The sequence below is a fragment of the Enhydra lutris genome, unplaced genomic scaffold, assembly GCF_002288905.1.
Source record: "Enhydra lutris kenyoni isolate GAN:26980312 unplaced genomic scaffold, ASM228890v2 scaffoldscaffold13, whole genome shotgun sequence".
Lineage (NCBI taxonomy): Eukaryota > Metazoa > Chordata > Mammalia > Carnivora > Mustelidae > Enhydra > Enhydra lutris.
This window is the reverse complement of record NW_019154097.1, coordinates 56,634,613-56,656,970: the sequence shown is the minus strand read 5'-3', so window position 1 is coordinate 56,656,970 and position 22,358 is coordinate 56,634,613. Positions and strand designations below refer to the sequence as shown.

The window sequence follows — 22,358 nt, the reverse complement described above, 5'->3', positions numbered from 1 at the left end:
CGAAGGCAGAGGCTTTAACACACTGAGCCACCCAGGCGCCCCCAGGTGTGCCATCTTTAGAAGGAGGACCGAAGAGGGCTTCTATGGCCTTGCTACCCAAGGTGTGGTCTGTGGAAGGCTTTCCCTGGAAGCTGGCAGAAACTCAGACCTACAGACTTAGGACCTGACTTTTAGCAGGACCCCTTGTACAGATGCACATTAACATCTAAGATGCACAAGTGCAAAGTCTCTTTCAGCTCTAAGGGCTGTTCGCTGCAGAGCCAGCTTCAGATTGCTAGATGTGAGCTCCCTCTTCTGGCTCAACAAGTAAGCACCGACTTTAGGAAACATTTCTGTTCCATTTCCACCTGCTGGTTTTTTGTTTGTTTGTTTTTAAGGGTTTCAGATGGGGCTTGAAGCTCCAGCACCTAAGTCGGGGCATAAGGTCTCCTAGCACATGTGTATGGGGCCTTGAGTCTCCTCCCAAGTCATGGGAAGCCAAACGACACCCACTGTCCTCTCCAACCTAGATGGCTCTCCAATTCCCAACTGCCAAGTAGCCCAACTTCCCTATGTCTCATCCTTCTCATTTCTGCTTTAACAGAAAAGCAGGGAGAGAGGAGCAAACCACGCCTGAGCTGGAAGCCAATGATGCTGTTCTCGTAGCACAGTCACTAGCCAGCTCTGAGACATTTGGCAAATTATTTACCTGTTGGCCCAGTTTCGTCTTCTGCCAGTTGAGGAGTATGGCAGGAAGATGGAAGAGAGGGAACTTGCAAAACTGTTGTGAAAGGTCAAAAATGGTAATGGGTATGTATGAAAGGTCTTTGGAAACCTGACATATTTCACAAATGTCTAATTTGTGAAACCATTACTGTATACCATTACTGTAACTGGCAGATCTAGTACAGGCCTGGCCAATACCAGCCTCATCCCAGATGAGCTCTGCTATCGTGAAGCCTAATGTTCTTAATTCTTGTCTCCATCAGGATTTCTCAACCTTGGCACTGACATTTGTGCCCAAATAATTCTTTCTGTAAGGGGCTGTCAGGTGCATTGTAGGACAGTTAATAGCATCCCTGGCCTTATCCCCCACCAGGAGCATGCCAGAAGGATGCCAGGAGCAGCCCCTCTCCCAAACACACACAGTCATGAGAATCAAAAATGCCTCCACATGGGGTGCCTGGGTGGCTCAGTGGGTTAAAGCCTCTGCCTTCGGCTCAGGTCATGATCCCAGGGTCCTGGGATCGAGCCCCGCATCAGGCTCTCTGCTCAGCAAGGAGCCTGCTTCCCTTCCTCTCTCTGCCTGCCTCTCTGCCTACCTGTGATCTCTGTCTGTCAAATAAATAAATAAAATCTTTAAAAAAAACAAAAAACGCCTCCACACGCTGCCAAATGTCCTGGGATATATAGGCTCTAGATTCACACCTCTCAGTATTTTCTAGTCAATGGAAAATGTTGTCCAGGGGTTTCTATGTATAAGGTTCTAAGCTATCCAAAGTGAATATGCAGGCCTTGTTTCCATGCCCACAGCACTGGTGGAGAGGGGGCAGGTAGGGAGGGTGGGAGGAAAGGTAAATGCAAAAGAATAGCAGCAAATGAGAGACACATCAGTTGAGCAGGGGTATAATTGTTTGATGGTGTTGTAGCACTTTTATAACTAGAGACCACTTGCCTCAGTTTCCCAAAGACTCCAGTCGGATGGCGTTCTCTTTACAGACTGAGGAAGTCAATGCACAGAAAGGCTGTCACTTGCTCAACAGGCCTGTTCCACGAGGGCTGTAAGTATAAAGAGAGCGCACAAAACAAGACATGACTTCACAGAGGTATGAACCTGGAGCTGGGTTGTGGAAGGTGGAAATCTTTTGAGATGGGAGGTTTGGACAAGGGATGCTCCAGCATCACTGGTTTTCAACTTTTTGGCCACACATGATGGATACTATCCACCATAACAACACACCCAAGAGGCCCACCAGATTTGTATGTAATCCCCACACCCTTCCCCCAGGAAGGCAAAGAGAGCACTTCATTAATTCATAATTGTCACAACTCTTACCAATCACTCCAGACGTGTGTGTGTGCGTGTGCGCACGTGCACGCCTATTGAATCACTCACCATACGTATATGCATGCATGCACGTGTTGTGGGCGGTACCATGGCATAGGTAAGGGAAAGCAGGTTATTCTCAAATTCTACCCCCTTTCTCTAGCTCCACCTTTTCTCTCCCACTCAAGGAGGCACAGCAAAACCTACATGAAAGTACTCAACCTTGTGACAACTCACACCCGATCATGCCTTTGCCAGAGTGTTGCAACTTCTGGGCTGAATCTCCTGTTCCTTTTTTTTTTTTTTTTTAACATTTTATTTATTTATTTATTTATTTATTTATTTATTTATTTATTTTGGTAATCTCTACACCCAATATGGGGCTCAAACTCACAAGCCCAAAATCCAGAGTCACATGCTCTACCGAATGAGCCAGCCAGACACCCCTGAATCCTCTGGTCTATGCAGAACAGACAACAGAAGCCACACACAGTGCTAGTTGAAATGGTACCTCTTTGGGGACAACTCTAGGGGAGCCAACCATTCCCATTGCATTTAATGAAACCAGTGATCCCTGGAGTCATTTGACACAGCGGCAAAGGTTACGGATACTGTCAGAGACAGCATATATTAGGGCATGGGTCCAAATCTCATAAGGCCTCAAAGGCAGGTGGAGGAGTTGACATTGAACCACATGCTGAGTACGAGGATGGGTTTTGCAGTCAGGCAAACTGGGCTTGCATCCCACTTGTTTCCATGTGCCCTTGACAACTTAACCGCTCAATCTGTCAGCATTTTCATCTCTAAGATGGGTAGTAGTGAGGACTGACAGAAAATGTGTATTGATTTGTAGAGGGTTTAAGATAGCGCCCAACACATGGCAAAAACAGACACCTGGGGGCGCCTGGTTGGCTCAGTCATTGGGCATCGCCTTCAGCTCAGGTCGTGATCTCAGGGTCCTGGGATCAAGCCCCGCATCACGCTCTCTGCTCAGCAGGAGCCTGCCTCTCCCTCTCTCTGCTGCTCCCCCAGCTTGTACTGTCAAATAAATAAAATCTTAAAAAAAAAAAAAAAAACAGACACCTGGACAAACTAACTGATAAATTAACATTTTGGCTGTATAAAGTCATGGTTTTCATGCTGTAAGGATAAATTACCTTTCCAAATGAGCCACACATTGAACTATGCCTAAAAGGCAGGCACCTTTTGAATAATCGGGGAGTCCTAAAATTCCTCCAAGCCTGGCTGACAGCCTTTCACACATTTCTGTTCCAGTCAGTTTTAAATGATGGTGCACTGTGCATTTTGACAACTATGCTTTATGGCCCTATTCTGGGGCAGGGGTTCTGCTGGGTTTTGTACATTATTTTACTTTGTTTGATCAGAAAAGGCCTTGAGCTCTAGCCAATGTGATGGAGAGCCTGAACTGCAAAGCCATGATTTAGATGCCACGTTTTCTGGCAGAATTAGTCAGTTCTGCTCTAAACTTTAGTTTCACCTCTAAAATCCAGAGGCTGATGGGATATAAAAAATGAGAAGCCAGTAGAGGCAGCTTGTGATGGGTCTTACCCAAGTACAGTGGGAAAGGGAAAGCACCTTGCACTTTGCAGAGTTTGAAGCAAGGATGTTTATGGAATCAGAAATATATTTTAAAACGATCTTTTGGCTACTTCTGGGACAGCATTCCATAAGATGGCTGTGTAAAGCTCTCAGCACTGAAAACACTTCCAAATCTTATATCCCCTGCCCAGACTTACACTCTAAACCAACTGTCTACTTCACACACCCTAGTAGTGTTAAAAAGGCCTACCTGACTTAATATGAGCAAAGGAGATCTTGAATATGCACCCAGCCCCATCTCAGAAAATAGCGTCCCCATCTACCTTTTGGCTCAAGTTTAAAAATTTAGGTGCCATCCCATGTTCTGCTTTCCTTCATCACCCACATGCAACCAATCACCAAATGCTGCTGGCTCTCCAAACAAGGAAGGTCTCCATACCTCCATCCTTGTGTGGTGCCATAACCATCTTCTGCAGACCTAACTGGCCTTCATCTCCTGATCCATTGGCCATGGAGTTATCTTTAAAAATCCAAGTCTGATTATGTCCCTTTAAAGTGCATCATCTTCCCTTTGCTCTTTGGAGTAAATTTCTTACTCTAAGGGGCCCTGAATGATGGGCTTCTGTCTCTCTTTCAACTACCCTTTGCTCACCAGGTCCAGCCACACTGACATCATTTCTTTTCCGGTCTTTGGGCCTTTACATCCCCGTGCCCTGTGCTGGGAACACCCACGCCCCGCCCTTGGCATGGCTGTAACTTCTCATTCTTTGGTTCAGAGAAGAAATCCTTGCTTGCTCTGATGAAAGTGGCCTCCCCTGGTTGTATGTCACCCTTTTACTTTCTCCTGATATGCTTATCACAATCTACTATTTTGTTTACTGGTTGTAGCAGGTAGCCCCTCGAGTTGAGTCCATGATCCTGACCTCTGGTGCACATGCCTTTGTGTGATTCCCCTCTTGAGTGTGGTTGGGACTCGCGATTGCTTCTAACCCATGGAATATGGTGAAAGTGACAAGATACATGTGATACCACATATGTGCTTCGGCTACATAAGAATGTAATGCCTGCCTTGCTAAGAGAATCTCTCTCTTGGTGGCTTCAAAGATGCAAGCTGCCATGCGTGAGGTCCCATATAGCCTGCAAAGAACGGGATGCTGCCCATGGCCATGTGGGTTTGGATGTGGATCCTTCCCCAGTTGAGCCTCAGATGAGAACCCAGCCCTGGCAACACTGTGCTTGGAAGTTTTGCAAAGGACCTGGCTGAGCCAGGACTACTAACACTCTGAAAATGTGAGATAACATATGTTCTTTTAAGTCTATAGTTTGTGGGAAACTGTTATGCAGCAACAGTTAATACACTAGTTAGGCAACTCTTGTGTTAGAAAGCAAACTTCTGGAGGCCAGTGACCTTTTCATTTTTCATTACTACCCAGCTGGGTAGATAGCAGTAGACAGATGCGAGCAGACAATTGCATGAAGAAAAGAAAAATGTAATAAACACCAATTACTACTTCTCCTCGTGCTGGCAGGAAGAGGCAGTTCTTTTCCCTCTAAGAAGGAAAGCCACCTTTAAGGGACAGCCATGGCTATCATAGGATTCAGAAGTTTCCAGATTAAGGCTTTTATGTCCTGCTCTCACAAGTAGCAGGCTTTATATTTTGTCTGCCCAGCAAATACTTCCTCTCCGTCTCATATTCCTTTGGTAGTATGTACCCTACCCCATGTGAAACCAGTGGGGCTTATGTAAACCACCCATGGTTCCGGCTTGAAACTATGGCCCAGCCCCACCCCATCATCATAGTTTACCCTCCTGACCCCTATGACTGGTTCAGGATTGCTCACATGACCCAAGTCTGTCCAATCAGGGCCAAACCCAGATCATCGGCCCGTGCTGTTGGACAAGAGCAGGTTCCCCACTGGTGCAGGTGCAGAGCGCTAACCATGAGGCCGACGTACAGTCAGAGCTGCTGGGACCTCCACGTGTGCACGGCCTTAGTGGAAAAGCAGCTCACACAAGGAAAGCAGTGCTGACGGATAAAGGGAGAGAGATGCCTCAAGATGCTGCTTGAGCCCCTGGATCCAGCAGTGCCTGAAAATCTATCCCCTGGCTTTTCAGTGGAATGAAATGAACTCCCCCTCTTGCCTCCGCCCGCCCATTAACACTACTTTGGGTGGAGTGTCTGTCATGAGCCCTATTACCTGGGATTTGCCATGAAATCAACGAGAAGTAATAAGGCAATCTGATGTCTAGGGGGTGAAAGAAAGAGTAAAGAAAAAAAGCTCATCCAAATAAATATTTAATAAAATGCCACAGCAGGACCACTGAAGGGGAAATCCCACAGGACTTTAAAAGCTTGTTTAGTCCTTAAGCATTTTCATAGGATTTTTTACACAAATGGCTTAACAAGCCACGTTCTTCAAGACAATACAAACGTATCAAGTGCAAGTATTTTAAAGAGTAACGGCACTTAACAGTACTCCACATATCTTTAGATTTTTTCAAAAGTGCCCTTGGCCATATAGTTAACTTTTCCAACTTTGTCTGAAGAGCCATTATTGCCAAATGTTGCTGGTTTTTCTGATAAAATGCTAAGGCAGAAGAGCTTGCTCTGTTCTGCTCTGTCCCCACCTTGTTTCAAATAAGTGAAGATATAAACAGCTTTTCTCATTTCTGAAAGAAAGAAAGAAAAAAAGAAAAAAGAAAAAAAAAATCCACAGTTGCTCCAAACTGGGCCCTCAGCCACAAGATCTAAGTCTTTGGGATGGAGCTGCCCAGGCTGTAGAGGCTCAGGACTGGGCCAAGGTCAAGTCTGCATACTAAGGAGGGCGGGTCACAGGCCAGGAAGTGCAGAGTGAAGGCCAGTCTCTGCTAATTCTCCTGGGAAGGTGGGCCCACCAACAGAACCAAAGGACTCCTGCAAGAGCAACAAGAGCCCCACACTGGCCCCCGTGGGATCCTATGATTATATGAAAAAGCTAGAGGACACTTTCGAGTAGTGCTTGACCACCTAACCCCCTTCTGACTCATAATCCCAAGGGCTGAGTATGATCCACAGCCTTCGAGAGGTGCTTGGGAAAAGCTCTGGCTCCACTGGGCCGGTCATTCCTGGTAGAGCCCCTCTAAGTCTGCGGACTTCATAGCCAGCTGACAGTCGCCACTGGAGTTCTGTTGTGTCAGAGGTCTGTTTGGTAACAAGAAGAAATGGTTAGCTTTAGGGCCTCTTTCAAGAGCTTTACTGTGCAGAGTGCACAACGCTGAATATATGACATTCTTTGTTGGTTTATTTGCTTTGTTGGTTTATCTGGTTCTTGCAACCACACCAGATTTAAGGCTACACCTATTTTAGAGATGAGGAAACTGAGGGCATAAGAGATTAAAGTGACTGGGTTAGGGGTAGGGATTCTGGCCCCTTCCCCGTATTCTAATTTGGGTATTGCAAATGAGCAGAGCATGAAGTTACAAAAACATGTATGGTAAAGGTTCTTTAAAAAGTACAAGACAGACCAGGATACGTTAATACAACAAAGTACAAAAAGGTCACATTTCAATTAACCTTAAAGAAACTACAACTTACTGAGTTCTGGTGTACTATTAAAGAAGAACATCCATAGTTATCTGAAAAAGCTTTTCTGCCCTTTGCCACCCATACCCTTGTGAGGCTGGGTCTTCAAAACCCAGCTGACGTCTACTAAGGCAGACATTAAAGATATTTGTGAAATACAGGGGTGCCTGAGTGGCTCACTTGGGTAAGTGTCTGCCTTCAGCTCGTGTCATGATCCCAGGGTCCTGAGATTGAGACCTGAGTCAGGATCCCTGCTCAGTGGGAAGTCAGCTTCTCCCTCTCCCTCTGTCCCTCCAGCACCCAGGCTTATGTGTACTCTTTCTCTCTCTCTCAAATAAAGGAATAAAATCTTAAAAAAAAAAAAAATTGTGAAATGTAAAACAATGCCACTCACTCATTTCATTTTGTATTGGAAAATATAGTTTTCTTTTTTTTTTCTTTTAAAGATTTTATTTATTTATTTGACAGAGAGAGAGGGAGCACAAGTAGGCAGAGCAGCAGGCAGAGGAAGAGGGAGAAGCAGGCTCTCCACTGAGCAGGGAGCCCAATGCGGGTCTTGATCCCAGGACCCTGGGATCATAACCTGAGCCGAAGGCAGCCACTTAACTGATCGGGCCACCCAAGCGCCTCTAGTTACTTTTCATAAAGATGTTTTTTATATCAGCAGGTAATACTGTCCCTTTTTAAATAAGTATTTTTCAAATTTGTTGTTAATTTCTACTACAGTAATTACTGATATGTTTAAAACAACATGAACAAAACCTTGAGAAGACTCAGTAATTTTGAGAAGCAAAATGTGAAACGCTTGAGAACCACTGCCCTGGTGAAAACAATGGGTCCAGATGCCTTGGTTAGGAGGAGGAGGGGAGTATAAGGAGATCAAGGACAAATCTTGGAAATCTTTTTCACCTCTTTGTTGACAAACAGGCGGTATGCAGATTTTGTTACACCTGTGGTAGAGCAGAGCAGGGTTCAGAGGCAGGGAGAGATTTTGGCTCAGAAGCATCAGCTTTCATAAGCCAAATTTAAGCCCACATTTCTTCTTTTAACTCCTTTAAGACTGACAGTGATCAAAACAATTTTTAGGAAGGGGGACTGCCTGGGTGGCTCAGTAGTTTAAGCATCTGCCTTCAGCCCAGGTCATGATCTCGGGGTCCTGGGATCGAATCCCGCATTGGGCTCCCTGCTCTATGGGGAATCTGCTTCTCCTCCTGCCCCTCCACTCATTCTCTCAATCCCTCTCTCCCTCTCTCAAATAAATAAAATCTTTAAAAAAAAAAAAAAAAAAAAAACAATTTTTAAGAAGTTGGATGTAACTCCAGAGATATCAACCAGGCAATCCTATGACAACCAGCCCTGAGCTATTTTTAAATTATACCCACCTCACATTTTATTTTCTAACCTGAGTAACCACAGGATAACATTTTGGTAAAGAGTTCAAGGGCTACTCTACAGAAAAGCAAAATTCAGGATATTGGTTCTTTTAGAGCAAGGGTTGGCAAATTCCTTGGGGCGAATGCAGCTTGCTGCCTGTTTTTATAAATAAAGCTTTATTCGAACAAAGTCATGCTCACTTGTTTTCTTATTGTCTCTGTTGCTTTTTGGCTGCAACAGCAGAGTTGAAGAGCTGCAGTATGGACCACATGGCCTACAAAGCCTAAAATATTTATCCTCTAGCCCCTTACAGAAATTGTCTGCTGATGCCTGTTTTGGAGTCCCTCGGAATCTTGGTTAAGAGGCTTTGGAGTCAACTGACCTGCATTAAGTCCCTTCTCTGCCACACTTTGCTTTGGGACTTGGCTTCATTTCCCTCACCATAGGATGGAGCTAGTACCCCCCTCACAGGGTGGTTGTGAGGATTCCGTGAGCTGATAGGGCCTGGAAAGTGCATAACAGAGTCCCTGGCACAGAGCAAGTACCTGATGGGTATTAGCCACTGTCATTAATTAAGCAAGAGCTTAAAGGAAGCACAATGGAGTTATATTCTATTTGAGACTTAGATTCTAAATCCAACAAAGAGAAAAAGATAAAAATCAAGCATTAAAAAAAAAAAGTCATCTCTGAAAATCCCTTAGGAGGGCAGCCCATTACAGACAAACATACTGTCATACAGTAATTCCAACACAGCTGGTTTTCCCTCCAGCATTAAAAGAGATCACTGTTCCTTCAGCAGAGGCTCCAGATGGGATGTAGTTGGCATTAGGGGCCATAATGTAGGAATAAGATCCATACCATCCAACCGTCACCACGAGCGTGGTAAGACACTCACATTCTGAAGAGCAAAGAGGATGAAGGTGGACATTGGGAATAGCAGCTTCACGGCCCCCTGTATCACCCTCAGGTATGTGCATGGTGAGTGGAATAATGGCTCATTATTCTTGTAGCCCCCCGCAAAAAAAAAATGCCTTATTTTGAAGTATTGTAAATTTAATGGTGTCTTTTAAAAGGAATCAGTAACAATTACTTCATAGCATTGCCACGACAACAAAATCAGTTAACTGTGTGTGGTGAATGATGACAGCATTTTGTTTGAAACTCCATTGTCAATTTTCATTTGATGTTTGATGTGTACAGGAAACTATATAGAACTCTGGCCTCTCACAATTTTACTTCTAGACATCCAGCTAGGGTCGGGTGGTATTTGTGAAAATCCCCTAAATGGTGAAGATTAAATTACTGCATTAATATGTATTTACCTGGGAGGAAACCAGTAGTTAAAAAGGCTGGAGACCATGACGTAGGACACTATGATTGTCCCTGACATGGCGAGTGATACGAAGCTCAAGCCACAGAGGACACAAAGCAGTGAGAGGCCGCCCACAGAGATGACCAGTCCTAGAGGAGAGCATAGTTAGAAAAAGTCAGCTAAAACAAACAAAGCTGCCAGACCCCAGGCCATTATGTTTATGACAGTTAACTCAGAATTTTTTTTTAAGTGATATTTCTCCTAAAAATCCCGATTTGCCTGGGTGGCTCAGTGGGTTAAGCCTCTGCCTTCGGCTCAGGTCATGATCTCAGGGTCCTGGGATCAAGCCCCACATCAGGCTCTCTGCTCAGCAGGGAGCCTGCTTCCCCCTCTCTCTCTGCCTGCTTCTCTGCCTACTTGTGAGGTCTCTCTGTGTCAAGTAAATAAATAAAATCTTTAAAAAAAAAAAAAAAAAAGGAGGTCATCTAACCACCTGAGTGGGCCTCACTGCAAGGCAAATATCCTTTTCCTTGCTTTGGGAGGGGTCGAACAGCTTAGAACTCCCATCTCATGGCTACAGTGATATAATTTCAGGGATAGACCCTGCAAAGGAAGGAAGTCAGAGACTATAAATGGATGTGCTGCTTTTAACAAAGATTGACAAAATCCTGGATCCATGTTTTTCAAAGTGGGGCCAACAACCAGTGTATCAGAATCAGATGCCTCAGGAAGGCTGGTGAAAAATTCTGATTTCTGGACCCCACTCCAGAACTACTAAAAAACCATCTCTGGATGAGGTCTGGAAGTCTGCATTTTCAAAAAACAAGTAAGACTTACACACACTCAGGTTCTAGACTACTGTTCTAAAGGCTTTGTATGTGATGTGCTGTCCCTCCAGTTCAGTAAGTCTTTCCTTCCCCAAAAGAAACAAAAGTTGTTACATGTCTTTAAATCCTGTCCTCTGTAGAGCTTTGCATGACAGGACCAAAAGTGGCTCCCTTCTTCTAAATCTACTCTTGCCACAGTACTCGTGCACTCCTCCACCCATTCATTCATCCGTTAATATTTCCTCAACAGCTACTCTGCCAGGCTGTATTTAACTCATCCATCAATGATGCTCACCTTCTCCTTCAGAAGCAAACTGCCTTATCTATGGTCCCCTGAGCAGGAAACAACTCTGGGTGCTCTTGGCTCTGGGAAACCAATGAAACAATGGCAACCAGTTCTATAGCCAGTGTCTTGTGATTTGGATCTGATACGAAAAGGCAATCTGAGCCAATCAGATCTGCCTTCTCAGTAATTTTACCTTAGCAACAAAGGGAGAAGGTGACAGTTGGCAGCGTGACCTCAGGAGGAAAGGTGGAGAAGGGGGAACATTAGTGCCTAGCAAGACACCTGGCATGCAACAGTGTTCAATAACAAGGTGTGGAGTAATTGGACTCTGTTACCATTCGTGCACAAGTCACTCTATGCCACGGGCTCTGCTAAATATTTCATAGGACTCTAAGTTTTAATCCCTACCACAACACTTTGAGTCAGTGTTATTATTTCCTCAGTTTATATATGAGGAGTTTGAGGTTCAGAGAGGGCAAATAAATTGTCCAAAATCGCACTGGGGAAGGTAGGATTCTAATCCGGACACCAAAGTCCATCTTGTAACTACTGACAATCTGCCTGGGCCACTGTTGATCTTTTCAAAAACAGGAGAATTTGATAAGAGTGGCAGGTACCCAATACATACTGTGCTCCCAACTGAAACATTTTCCGAGGCAGTGAACAAATGAACAGGATATACCTTCCAGTAAAATGACTCCCACAAAAGCAGCCAGGGCGGTAAGCACCACGATGAGCAGGAAGAACCCAACAGGAATGGCTGACATAGCCACAAACACCAGCACGGTGAGGGCCATGAAAGGATGCCTGTCCAGGTACTGACCCACTGGAGACTTCATAAAGGCAATCACCTGCGGGCAGGGGAGAAAGAGCCAGGACTGAATGCCATGTCTGAACCCCAGGAACCCCATCTGAGCTGCAGGAAGTCAAACCAGAGGCTGTGAAGTTGGACGGCTCATCGGTAACATAACAAGTCAATGCTAACAAGTCTCCCAAGACATAAGTCACCCCGGCAACAGCTTAAGGCAGCTGTAGACAGGTGGCAAGTTTGAGGGTCCCACCCAACCTCAAGTCTTGTGAAAGGAGGAAAGACCTGGCCATGGCTCTACCACTTCACACACACCCTCTCAAGAGACCCTCAGCATGTGTGTGCACGGGTGTAATGTACACACAGTTGATCTCCTACTCCACAGCTGAGCGTTCAGAGTCAAGGCCACCGAGGCACAGAGAGGTTAAGTCCTAGCTACTTGGCATCACCAGGGAGCTTGTTAGAAGTGCAACATCTCAGGGGCGCCTGGGTGGCTCAGTGGGTTAAGCCGCTGCCTTCGGCTCAGGTCATGATCTCAGGGTCCTGGGATCGAGTCCCGCATCGGGCTCTCTGCTCAGCAAGGAGCCTGCTTCCCTCTCTCTCTCTCTCTCTCTGCCTGCCTCTCTGTCTACTTGTGATCTCTCTCTGTCAAATAAATAAAAAAAAAAATTTAAAAAAAAAAAAAAAAAAAAAAAAAAAAGAAGTGCAACATCTCAAGTCCTGCCCCAGACCTGCTACATCAGGTGCTGGTTTTTAATGAGATTCCCCAGGTGACCTGTACACACATGAAAGTCTGAGAAGCAATGGGACTTGCCTAGAGTCACACAGTATCCAAGTGGCAAAATCTAGGCATTCAAAGCTGAATCTCTTCACTTGAAATGTCAAATACTGGTAAGGGCTGCCACCTGGTTAGGAAAAAATGCTTTCACGTTGTCAACATGGATACCGCAGTCAGGCCACAGCCTGATGATTACTGCAAGCTTATGTAATGAACACGTGGTCTTCCTTCACCAGGCAAAAGAGTTTCTGGATCTAGCTCAGTGGGAGGAGGGCTGCTTTAAGGCAGAGCTGACCCTAGAAAATCCACAAGGATGGCCTCTTCTTAAACCCCATTCTGTCTCTCTCCTGACTACAGACATGTTCGTTCCTATTCTCTTAAAAGGTTCCATCATTCCAGAACTTTTCCCCATCACAAACTTCCCAGGTCTCCTTCCTTAAGGCTTTAGAGGGCTGCAGCTGAAATGAAGAGGAAATTCAAGCTACAGTGATCACAGGTATCACTACCCAAAACACGTATGCCTCTTAGCGACTCCAATGCTGGGAATCTGGGGGCCAGCTGGAAGACGGTTTTAAGTTCAAGTTGATGGTGATCAAAGTGCAGTGTTCATGCTGCTTAACTAAAAAAGGCTGTCGTTCCAAGAAGCCACTGCCATCGGTCTTGGGGCTTCACCATTGCCTCCTTAGGAGAATCTCCAGGCATGACAAATTCCACTTCCAGTCCGGCCATAAACAAAAGGCATGATGTCCACTCGCTGTACTGCCTCTAGCTACTCCTACCCGAGAAAAGCTAGGAGACTTGGCTATTCAGCTTCTCTAGCCAGAGGGGCTATACTAGGGATGCCTGGCTCAGATCATCAGAACCCAGTGAGACTCCTGTTAAGGTAGCTGAAGAAGGGTGGGGGATGGGGGGTGCAGGGTGGGGGAGCTGGTCCCTGGAGCTGTCTTAAGTCTTGATTGCTTTCCGGCTCTAGTCCACACATATTCTTAGTAAAACCACCCAGGTATCCTATGATAGACTGAACGGTTCTCTCTGATCCGTTATAATCAAGACACCCAGTATCCACAGTGGGGAGCAGATGAGGCTGGAACGCTCAAAGGCCAGGCTTGTGAGTTTACACGCAGACACCCCAGCACAGCAGCCACATGTGTCCCCTGCATACCTGAGGTGTAGCTAGTGTGACTGATGAACTAGATTTTCAACTTAATTTATATTTAAAAACTGACAGATGCTTCAGTCACTGGAATATTTTTAATTACATTTCACATAAGTTAGGAATGTTTCAAATAAATTTTTTAAAAGTAAATTTTATGAAATCTGAATAGAGAGCAAGTATTTTCAATGAAAATTTAGTATCTCAATTGAGACTTGTGCTAAGCATATTAAAAAAGGTAAATTATCTCATCATTCATTTTTTATATACAGGTTGAGATTATATTATTCTGGATATACTGGGTTATATAAAATATAGTGCTAAATTTAATTTTTCTTCTTTCTTTTCATGCTTTTTAGTATGACTACTAGCAAATTTTAAAATTCCCTACACTGGTTGCATATTATTTCCACTGCAAAGCACTAAAGTTTAAACTTTTAAGTTTTAACTAAAGCTTAACCTTTATCTAGAAAAAAAGAAGCAGCAAACTGTTGGCATTTGAGGATTACAATATAATCAAAGGACTAATTTAAGAAATATAAACATGGCCATCATGTGCAAAAGGCAATTAAGAAGATTTGCGGAAAGTCAGGAAGAGAAACTGATGGCGAAATCTAGGCTGCTGGGGAATATGAAAGTGTAATGACAAAAGAAAAATCAATAGGACTTGGGGACGGTTGGGCACGGGGATCCAAAAGGAGAAAAGCAGATCTGTTCTTCCAGATCCCAAGGAATCTATTTTTCTCTTAGCCTCTCACGAGTCTGAGCCCTACAACCAAAAAACAGAAAGTCATTCAGATATGCAGAGACCATTTAAGATGCAGTTAATTGTAGAAATTGTCTTCCCTCAGGAAGGAGGGCCCTCCCTGCTCAGGCCAGTCTGTCATAGAAGGGAAGGACAGGATTCAGTCACACATAGTAATAGAGAACATTCATTAAACACTGAAGGGCCAAGCACTGTTTCAAGTTCTTTCAATGTATTCCCTCATTTATTTCTCCCTTCAATGCTCAGAAGCAGGTAATGAGGAACATTATTTAAATCCAGGGAACTAGAACATAGCAATTAACGTCTTATTCTCATGGCAACAGGGAGGGATACAGTGGAAGGATGGAAAGGAAGATAGCTTATTACACAGTAACATGAAATGCAATTTTCCATCCCTATCCTGGAAGCAGACACAGGTCATCCAACCTGGATTTTACAGGCATGTTACTGTGCTGAAGAACTCAGGAATGCCAGGCTGGGACAGATGAGCACCATTATGTGCCAAGCTACATGCTACAGCCTTCTTGAACAGCTCCTGAGATTATCCTCACAACAAAGCGATGAGCCCGGCATTGCTTATTTGAGATAAGAGGTGATGGAGATTCAGTGACCTAAGCAACTCGCCCAAGGTCAGACAAAGGCAATTTATTTTAAAATTCACATAAGTATGGCAAGTTCCAAAGTAGGAGTAATGCGGCCAGTATTTAAAGACATGAAGTCTCCATCTGGAACTATTCAGGAGACAGGCCAATTCCCTGGTGTCAGAATGCAAAAGACAACCACTGTCCCCTGCTACCAGACAGGAGGAGGATGAAGGCGTCAAGATTATTTAAAACCACCGGTAAGGGTGCCTGGGTGGCTCAGTTGGTTAAGTGTCCGCCTTTAGCTCAGGCATCCTGGGATCTCAGGATGCTGGGACTGAGTCCATATTAGGCTCTCTGCTTAGCGGGGAGTCTGTTTCTCCCACTTACTCTCCCTCTGTGCTCTCCCCCTACCTCAAATAAATAAAATCTTAAAAACAACAACAACAACAACAATAAAAAACTGGTAATGCCAACTCCAAGGTGCTGTGTTAACATCTCCCAGACCACAGCTTGGGTGTCCCCTGGCATGTGATTCAGGGTTGGCACAAAGATGCTGGAGATGTAATTCAAAAACATCCCTTGTGGAAGGATGGGTCAGCATGGGAGCAAAACTAGTCATAGGTAATCCACAGGTGGAGATGCCATCAGGAGGCATCTGCCCACCCCATGTTCCTTATCTTCCCTCCTCTTGGAACCCTGCTCCCTCCCAGAGCAGAGGCACGCTCCTGAAGCCATGTTTCCCTCCATGTAATGAAAAGTCCCAGTCCAGCTGCCTCCCTAGCCATAGGTGACTTGGTCAAACAGATCCTTTTTTTTTTTAAGATTATATTTATTTATTTGACAGACAGAGATCACAAGTAGGCAGAGAGGCAGGCAGAGAGAGAGGAGGAAGCAGGCTCCCTGCTGAGCAGAGAGCCTGATGTGGGGCTTGATCCCAGGACCTAGGATCATGACCTGAGCCGAACGCAGAGGCTTTAACCCACTGAGCCACCCAGGTGTCCCAAAACAGATTCTTGATCCTAAGAATCAGGTATTGCCAGAGCAAGCCGCTTCGAGGGCTTCAGCTGGGAGCTAAGGGAGACAAAGGGAGTTGCAGGTGCCAACCTGGGCAGTCACAATGGCTCATGTGATTGGAAGAACAAGAAAACCAAGCTGTAGCGGGAGGAGAACGAATCTGATGCATAAGGAAAGTTACAACCAGAAGAAACATGGCCCAAGAGAGGGTGTTGAGAGTAAATCTGACCCCAGTGACCTGCCAGACCCTGATTCACTTCCAGCCCTTGGCTTCTAAGATAGCCTCCCAGTTCTCCAAAGTCTCAGCAGGTCTCAGTATTCATCTGCTTAAGCTATTTCAAGCAGGTTTCTGACTCTCTCAGCCTATGTCAATGAAGACTTGACATTCCAGAGGCTTCCTAGAATAAATTATGGAGCTGTTTCACAAACACTTCATGTGGAAGCCCATCTGGTCTTTTCTGGAATTATGAGGGCCTATTAACTCTGAGGAAAGGTTAAAAATTATCTGGGGGAAAGAAATCATCTAAATATCGTGGAAACAAGGGGATGTTTATATAAATTATGGTTAGGTCAATCTGATGGAAGGTTCTATTACCAAGCAACTGTTCTAAGGACCTAAGATTCAATATGGAAAAACACCAATATGCAATACCAAGCAAAAATAAAAATATAGGACTATATCTGTCATAATTACAACCACTTACATATGAAAGTTACATACTTAAGGTGCCTAATAATAATAGTAATCACAATCTATGGATTTGTTACTGATGGGTTTACAGGTGATTTGCTTTCCCTTTTCCTCAATATTAATCTACTGAGTTAATACAACTCATATTAATACGATTAACATAATAACAAATTTTAAATTTTTTTTTTTTTAAAGATTTTTATTTATTTATTTGACAGAGAGAGATCACAAGTAGACGGAGAGGCAGGCAGAGAGAGAGAGAGGGAAGCAGGCTCCCTGCGGAGCAGAGAGCCCGACGCGGGACTCGATCCCAGGACCCTGAGATCATGACCTGAGCCGAAGGCAGCGGCTTAACCCACTGAGCCACCCAGGCGCCCCATAATAACAAATTTTAAAAGAAACTGCTCTGTCTTAGGACTATCCAAAGAACATCAGGGCTTAGCCAGCTGATAATCTGTCCCATCACTCTGGGAGTCAGCTGGCCTGGAAGCCCATATCTATTCCAATGACCATAACTGAGAATCTACGACAAAAAAGTAAAGAAATGCCAAGAAGGCAGAGGTCACATGCTTTGAAAAGTCTACTTCAGAATGTGGACATAAATTTAAATAAAACATGCCAAATGCCTAACACAGTGCTTGGCATATAGTACTCCTCAATCAGGGTTAATCAATGTACCGTCAATCCCTATTACTTGCAGATTCTATATTTGCACATTCACCTACTCACCAAAATTTATTTGAAGCCCCCAAAATCAGTATCTGTGGTGCTTTCAAGAACATGTACAGAGCATGGGAAAACTTAAGTCACCTGACACACATGTTCCCAACTAAGGTCAAACTAGGGAGTGCTCTTATTTCAGCTCTTTATACAACTGTCCTTTGCAAGGTATATTTAGTACCACCTCTTCTCACATCTTAGGTTTTTTGTTGGTAATTTCACCATTTAAAATGGCAGAAGTACCGTCTAGTGTTCTTCGCTGTAAGAAGGGTGTGATCTGCCTTAAGAGAAAATGTGTGTGTGAGTAAGCTTTGTTCAGGCAAGAGCTAGAGTGCTATTGGCCAGGAGTTTGATGTTGATGAATCAACAACATATACTGAATAAGTTGTCTTTAAATGGAAATATACATGCAACAGTTTATAGGTGTATCAGCTGATGAAAATACTGTGACCAGAAATTTGCCAGAACCTAATCCTGTAGTTCCCCTAGGAGAACTTGTTCAGCATTTGCTAATCTGTTGTTTGCGGTGACCTCAGAGAACATAACTAACACATCTAATGAGAACCAAATGCACAAGGAGATGAGCAGAAGGACCTTTCCTACTAAGTTAACTTTTAGTAACAAGAGTCTCAGTCTGCTGACTAGAAAGCTGCTTGGCCGATTTAAAAATAGCTTGCTAAATCCATAAAGAGGGCCAGAGGCATTTTGGGATGAGTCCAGGAAAGATTTCCATGGAGTATATTGCTCTAGACTGCAAAGTCCTGTCTCTTCAAATAGACCTGAGGGGAACCATGCTATCTGATACAAAAAAACAGATCACAAACCAGTTCATCTTGTTACATACATATATATATTTTATGGGCATTCCGTACAGGAAAAAAACATCTAGAGGGGAATACAACAAACTGTTAGTATTATTTCTGAGAGCTGTTTTCCTTGACGAAATGCTGAATGACATATAGAAGAAAGATAAATTCAAGAAAGCAGAGTATACTATCTCAAGCCCCACTGTCACTGAATGGCTACTAAACACCTGAAAAGTGGCTAATTCAAATGGAAATATACTGTTAAGTGTGAAATACTCACTGGATTTTTGAAGACTTACTACAAAAAAAGAATAAAGAACATCTCCATAACTTTTTTTCATTAGACATTTTTTAGGATTACATATTGAAATATTTAGATCTATTAGGCTAAATAAAACACATTATTAAAATTAATTTCACCTGCTTTTTACATTTTAAATGAGGCTACTAGAAAATTTTAAATTACGTATGTGGTTCATATCATACTTCTATTGGATGCTGGGTTTCTAGTGGAAAACTGGACTCAAATTTTAAAGTAAGCTTTAGCCCCCCTCAGTCTCAGGGTAACGGGAAAATTAACAAAACAAAACCAAACAAGGCTGGTATCTGTGGCATAGACTGAGACCCACCCTCTGTAACCACCTAAAGAACCGCATTTAATGTGAGGGGAGACACACAACAAAATTTTAGTCTATGAGATAGAATTGGAAATGCTGTGTGTGTGACTTCCAGGAAGTCATCTTAAATTAGAGGTGGCTTTTACGTCTTTCTCCCCTTCCCTCCTCCATCCTTATTGCCTGGAATGTGAATACAATGGCTGATGCTTTAGCAGCCATCTTGGACAATGAGTTTGAAGATCACAATTTAGACACCAGGGCAGGGTGGTGAATTACAAAGATTCCTGACCTACCTCCAAATTTCTCCTACTTCAGAGAAAAATAACCTTCTATGGGTCTTTAAGCTGCTGTTATTTGGGGATTTTTCCATTACAGGGCCTGATCGGAAACTGACCTTTAAGTTATTCTGGATGGACTCTACCAACAAAGATAGCTTCTTCTGCAGCTCCTTCAAGTCCTTTGAGGTACTCAGAGGCTCCTCTTTTGCCATCCTGAAATCCACTCCAGTCCCTTTAGGGATTAATTCTTCTACCGGTAAACTGTCCAGGGCAGGGCGCAGTCGAATCACTCATGTCACCCAGTCTCTTGCTGTCACTGGTGAAACAAAAAGTATCTTGAACCATTAGTAGTATTCACCCAGCTAGTTCAACAAAAGCTTCCACTATCCTCACACACTGATGGTAGGTGTGCAGGAGGAAGGAAGGTGGCATGGCAATATCTATCAGAATTTCTAAGTGCACACGCCTTCATCCAACAACTATTTTCCAGGAATCTGAAGGGAATAATGAAAAAGGGATAACAAAACAAGAAGGATGTGCAGTGCAATTCTATGTATGGTAAAAACAGCAAAACACTGGAAAGATGCTAACTGTCCACTAGCAGGAAATTGGTTAAATAATGATAAATTCATAAAATGGAGTACAGCATAGCTGTTAAAATGATGATGTGGACATCTAGTTAGTGATATGAACATACATTCAAGGTAAGTGAAAAAAATTATAAGATATCTCATATGGTTACAGGAACATATGTATTTTATGTTTACATTCCATAGTAAAAAGACTTAGAAGGATATAGATTATTTAATACCGAAATGTTAATGGTACTATCTCTAGGGACTTATGTTTATTTTTTAGCCTGACAAACTGCTGCAAAGAATATAGTAGAAATCTGAATACACTATTTCAAGTCCCATTGCCTTTTCCCCAGGAAGCCTTTCTTAAACAGTGATGGTGGCCAATTTCTTTATTTACTACCCACACTGTACAGGTTGGCTTCCAACCACATAAATCATTCTCTATTTACTTGTAAGTCTCCTCTTAATGGGTGGGGTGTCTCAAGGGCAGACCAAGCCACACATACTCTGTGACTCAACAGCCTTTAATTTCCAGGACTGTCCTAAGTTCGTGCAATTATAAAACCAATTTGTTCAGTAAGGTATCTGTTTTTCTAACCCTTGTCAGATTTTCATATAAACAAATATATTGTTCTTCTTTTCTTTTTGTTTTTTTAAGATTTTATTTATTTATTTGACAGACAGAGATCACAAGCAGGCAGGGAGGCAGGCAGAGAGAGAGAGAAGGAAGCAGGGCTCGATCCCAGAACCCTGGGATCATGACCTGAGCTAAAGTCAGAGGCTTTAACCCACTGAGCCACCCAGGTGCCCCTTGTTCTTATTTTCTATTTCCCAGAACAGCTGTAGGGCCGGACACTGTCTCTTCCTTACAAACGATCTCCTAACTACTGATAGTAAAAAAAACCTCAAAGATCCTATCACAGTGGCCAAAATTTAACTGAGTGATGCTGACATCTGTTTACCGTGTTGACTATACAACATGGCAATTATGTGAGTTAAGGGGGAGGAGTTACTTTATTAACACCTATAGGGTCTAGAATGCAGATTAAAGTGCATTTTCATTACCCCAGCTAGAGAGCCTCTGCTACAACCCGGTTTGTCAAACAAGAACCCTTTGGTCAGGAAAGGACTGACCCCGCCACAGCCATATTCTGTCTTTGAAGCTACAACTGGCACAAACCTTTGATTTAGGATGTTCCCAGGACGTAGCTCCCCTAATCTCATCTCTGCTGCATGCAGATACAAGCCCAGCTCCCCTTACAGGTCTCCAGAGGCCTAGGGAACCCAAGGGCCACCCAGACCGGTTTGGGGAGTCGGATGGGACAAACCTAGGTAGAATGCCAATGCCACAGCCGTCAAATGCAACCACTTGGCTACCAACCCCAGAGACCCTTGTCACTCACTCTACAGAGGGGTTTCCCCAGTAACTGAGAAGTCTCTGGAGGCAAGGAGGCAACCCTCAAGTTCCCCGCCTTCTCTGCTCCCTCCAGAGATCACTGGCCATCCCGCCCCTCCCGGGGCTAACTAACGTCCACCCTGAGCGTTCCAGCTGGAAGGGAGAGGGGGTGCACCTACTGTTGGCGGAAAGGAATGCTGGGCGCCTAGGGCCTACCCAGGCCCCTCCTTCCCCATCTGCTTCCAGTCTCTCGGCCTTTGAAGACACGAGGGGGAGCCTCCAGACGCCCAGCTTCTAGGTATCCATGGGCAGAGGTGAAGAGGAAAGGAGGCTGTGGAGAGAGGGTCCGCACCAGAGCGCACGGAGGCTGAGAAAGGGGCGTTCACGCCGGAGTGGAGTCATTAATTTGGGGAGAAGAGTCCACCTTTGTTACTTGGAGCACCCTCTTTGCAGTGACCGGGGAAGGGGGTGTCCCTCGGTAGAGAAGAGGGTCCTGTGGGAAAGAGGGTACCTATTTTCATTAATCCTGGGGAGAGGGTTTGGAGATTCCTCCTCCAGGTTTTCCAAGAAGGGGCAGGGTCTCGGGGATGGAATGGGGCTGGCAACCCTTTTTACCAAATCTAGTGGGGTGTGTGAGGGTGTGCGCGCGCCTGTGGGCGTGCGCTCCTAGCCCGTCTTGGGGACTCGAAGGGGTAAGACTTCCCTTTAAACTGCGAACTGAGGGCCACAGCTCAGGACATCCGTTGCCCGCTCAACCCACGCCCCGGCGCCCCTCCATTTGCCCCTCCCCGCGAGGGGGGTCTAGCCAGCCCGGGCATGCTGTACCCTAGCATCTAAGCTGCGAGCTCTCACCGGTCCTGTCGGCCGCGTTGGCCGAGGTGTGCAGGCGGAGAGGAGGGAGGCGGGAGTGGGGGAACTAGGAGGAAGAGGAAAAGGGAAGAACTCTCTTGGGCAAGGGCGGGAGCTGGAGCCTGTTTCCTGCCCCGCCCAGGCTGCATCCTTCCTCCGCCCCCCCCGCCCCTTCCTCCGCCCCCCCCGCCCCTTCCTCCGCCCCCTCCCCGCCCCTTCCTCCGCCCCCTCCCCGCCCCTTCCTCCGCCCCCTCCGCTGCAGGAGTCTGCTACGCGCGCGCAAGATTTGGCTCTCCCCGCCCAAGGCTGGGAGGAGGTGGCAAAAGCGCACGGAGTCCTCCGGCTGCACGTTCCGCCAAGTGAGCTCTCCTC

General features: G+C 44.9%; 1 protein-coding gene across 5 annotated transcripts; it reads right to left on the bottom strand.

The window, feature by feature from the left end:
* Positions 1-1,702: 1,702 nt before the first annotated feature.
* LOC111145909 (transmembrane protein 159) lies at positions 1,703-22,065 on the bottom strand. Of its 5 annotated transcripts, none has more exons than XM_022501214.1 (6): positions 21,990-22,049; positions 21,317-21,468; positions 19,280-19,479; positions 11,631-11,799; positions 9,846-9,984; positions 5,882-6,768 (listed from the first exon to the last, which is right to left on the bottom strand). In XM_022501214.1, the coding sequence occupies exons 3-6, from the start codon at positions 19,373-19,375 to the stop codon at positions 6,687-6,689; spliced, it is 486 nt and encodes a 161-aa protein (XP_022356922.1). In that variant the 5' UTR covers positions 19,376-19,479; positions 21,317-21,468; positions 21,990-22,049; the 3' UTR covers positions 5,882-6,686. The 5 variants fall into 5 exon arrangements, with proteins under 5 accessions (XP_022356925.1, XP_022356922.1, XP_022356923.1 ...); XM_022501216.1 differs by lacking the exon at positions 21,990-22,049 and adding an exon at positions 8,059-8,099 and having other exon boundaries at positions 6,701-6,768; positions 21,317-21,755; XM_022501217.1 differs by lacking the exons at positions 5,882-6,768; positions 21,990-22,049 and adding an exon at positions 1,703-1,758 and having other exon boundaries at positions 21,317-21,755.
* Positions 22,066-22,358: the final 293 nt, after the last annotated feature.

Bases quoted from the DNA above. Each gene is read 5' to 3' on its own strand.
- LOC111145909 (XM_022501215.1), bottom strand. From the start codon at position 19,375: ATGGCAAAAGAGGAGCCTCTGAGTACCTCAAAGGACTTGAAGGAGCTG. The intron at 11,800-19,279 runs GTCAGTTTCCGA...CCCTGCCCGCAG, and splicing joins CCATCCAGAATAACTTAAAG to GTGATTGCCTTTATGAAGTC. The intron at 9,985-11,630 runs GTATATCCTGTT...GCTCTCCTCTAG, and splicing joins GGGAGTCATTTTACTGGAAG to GACTGGTCATCTCTGTGGGC.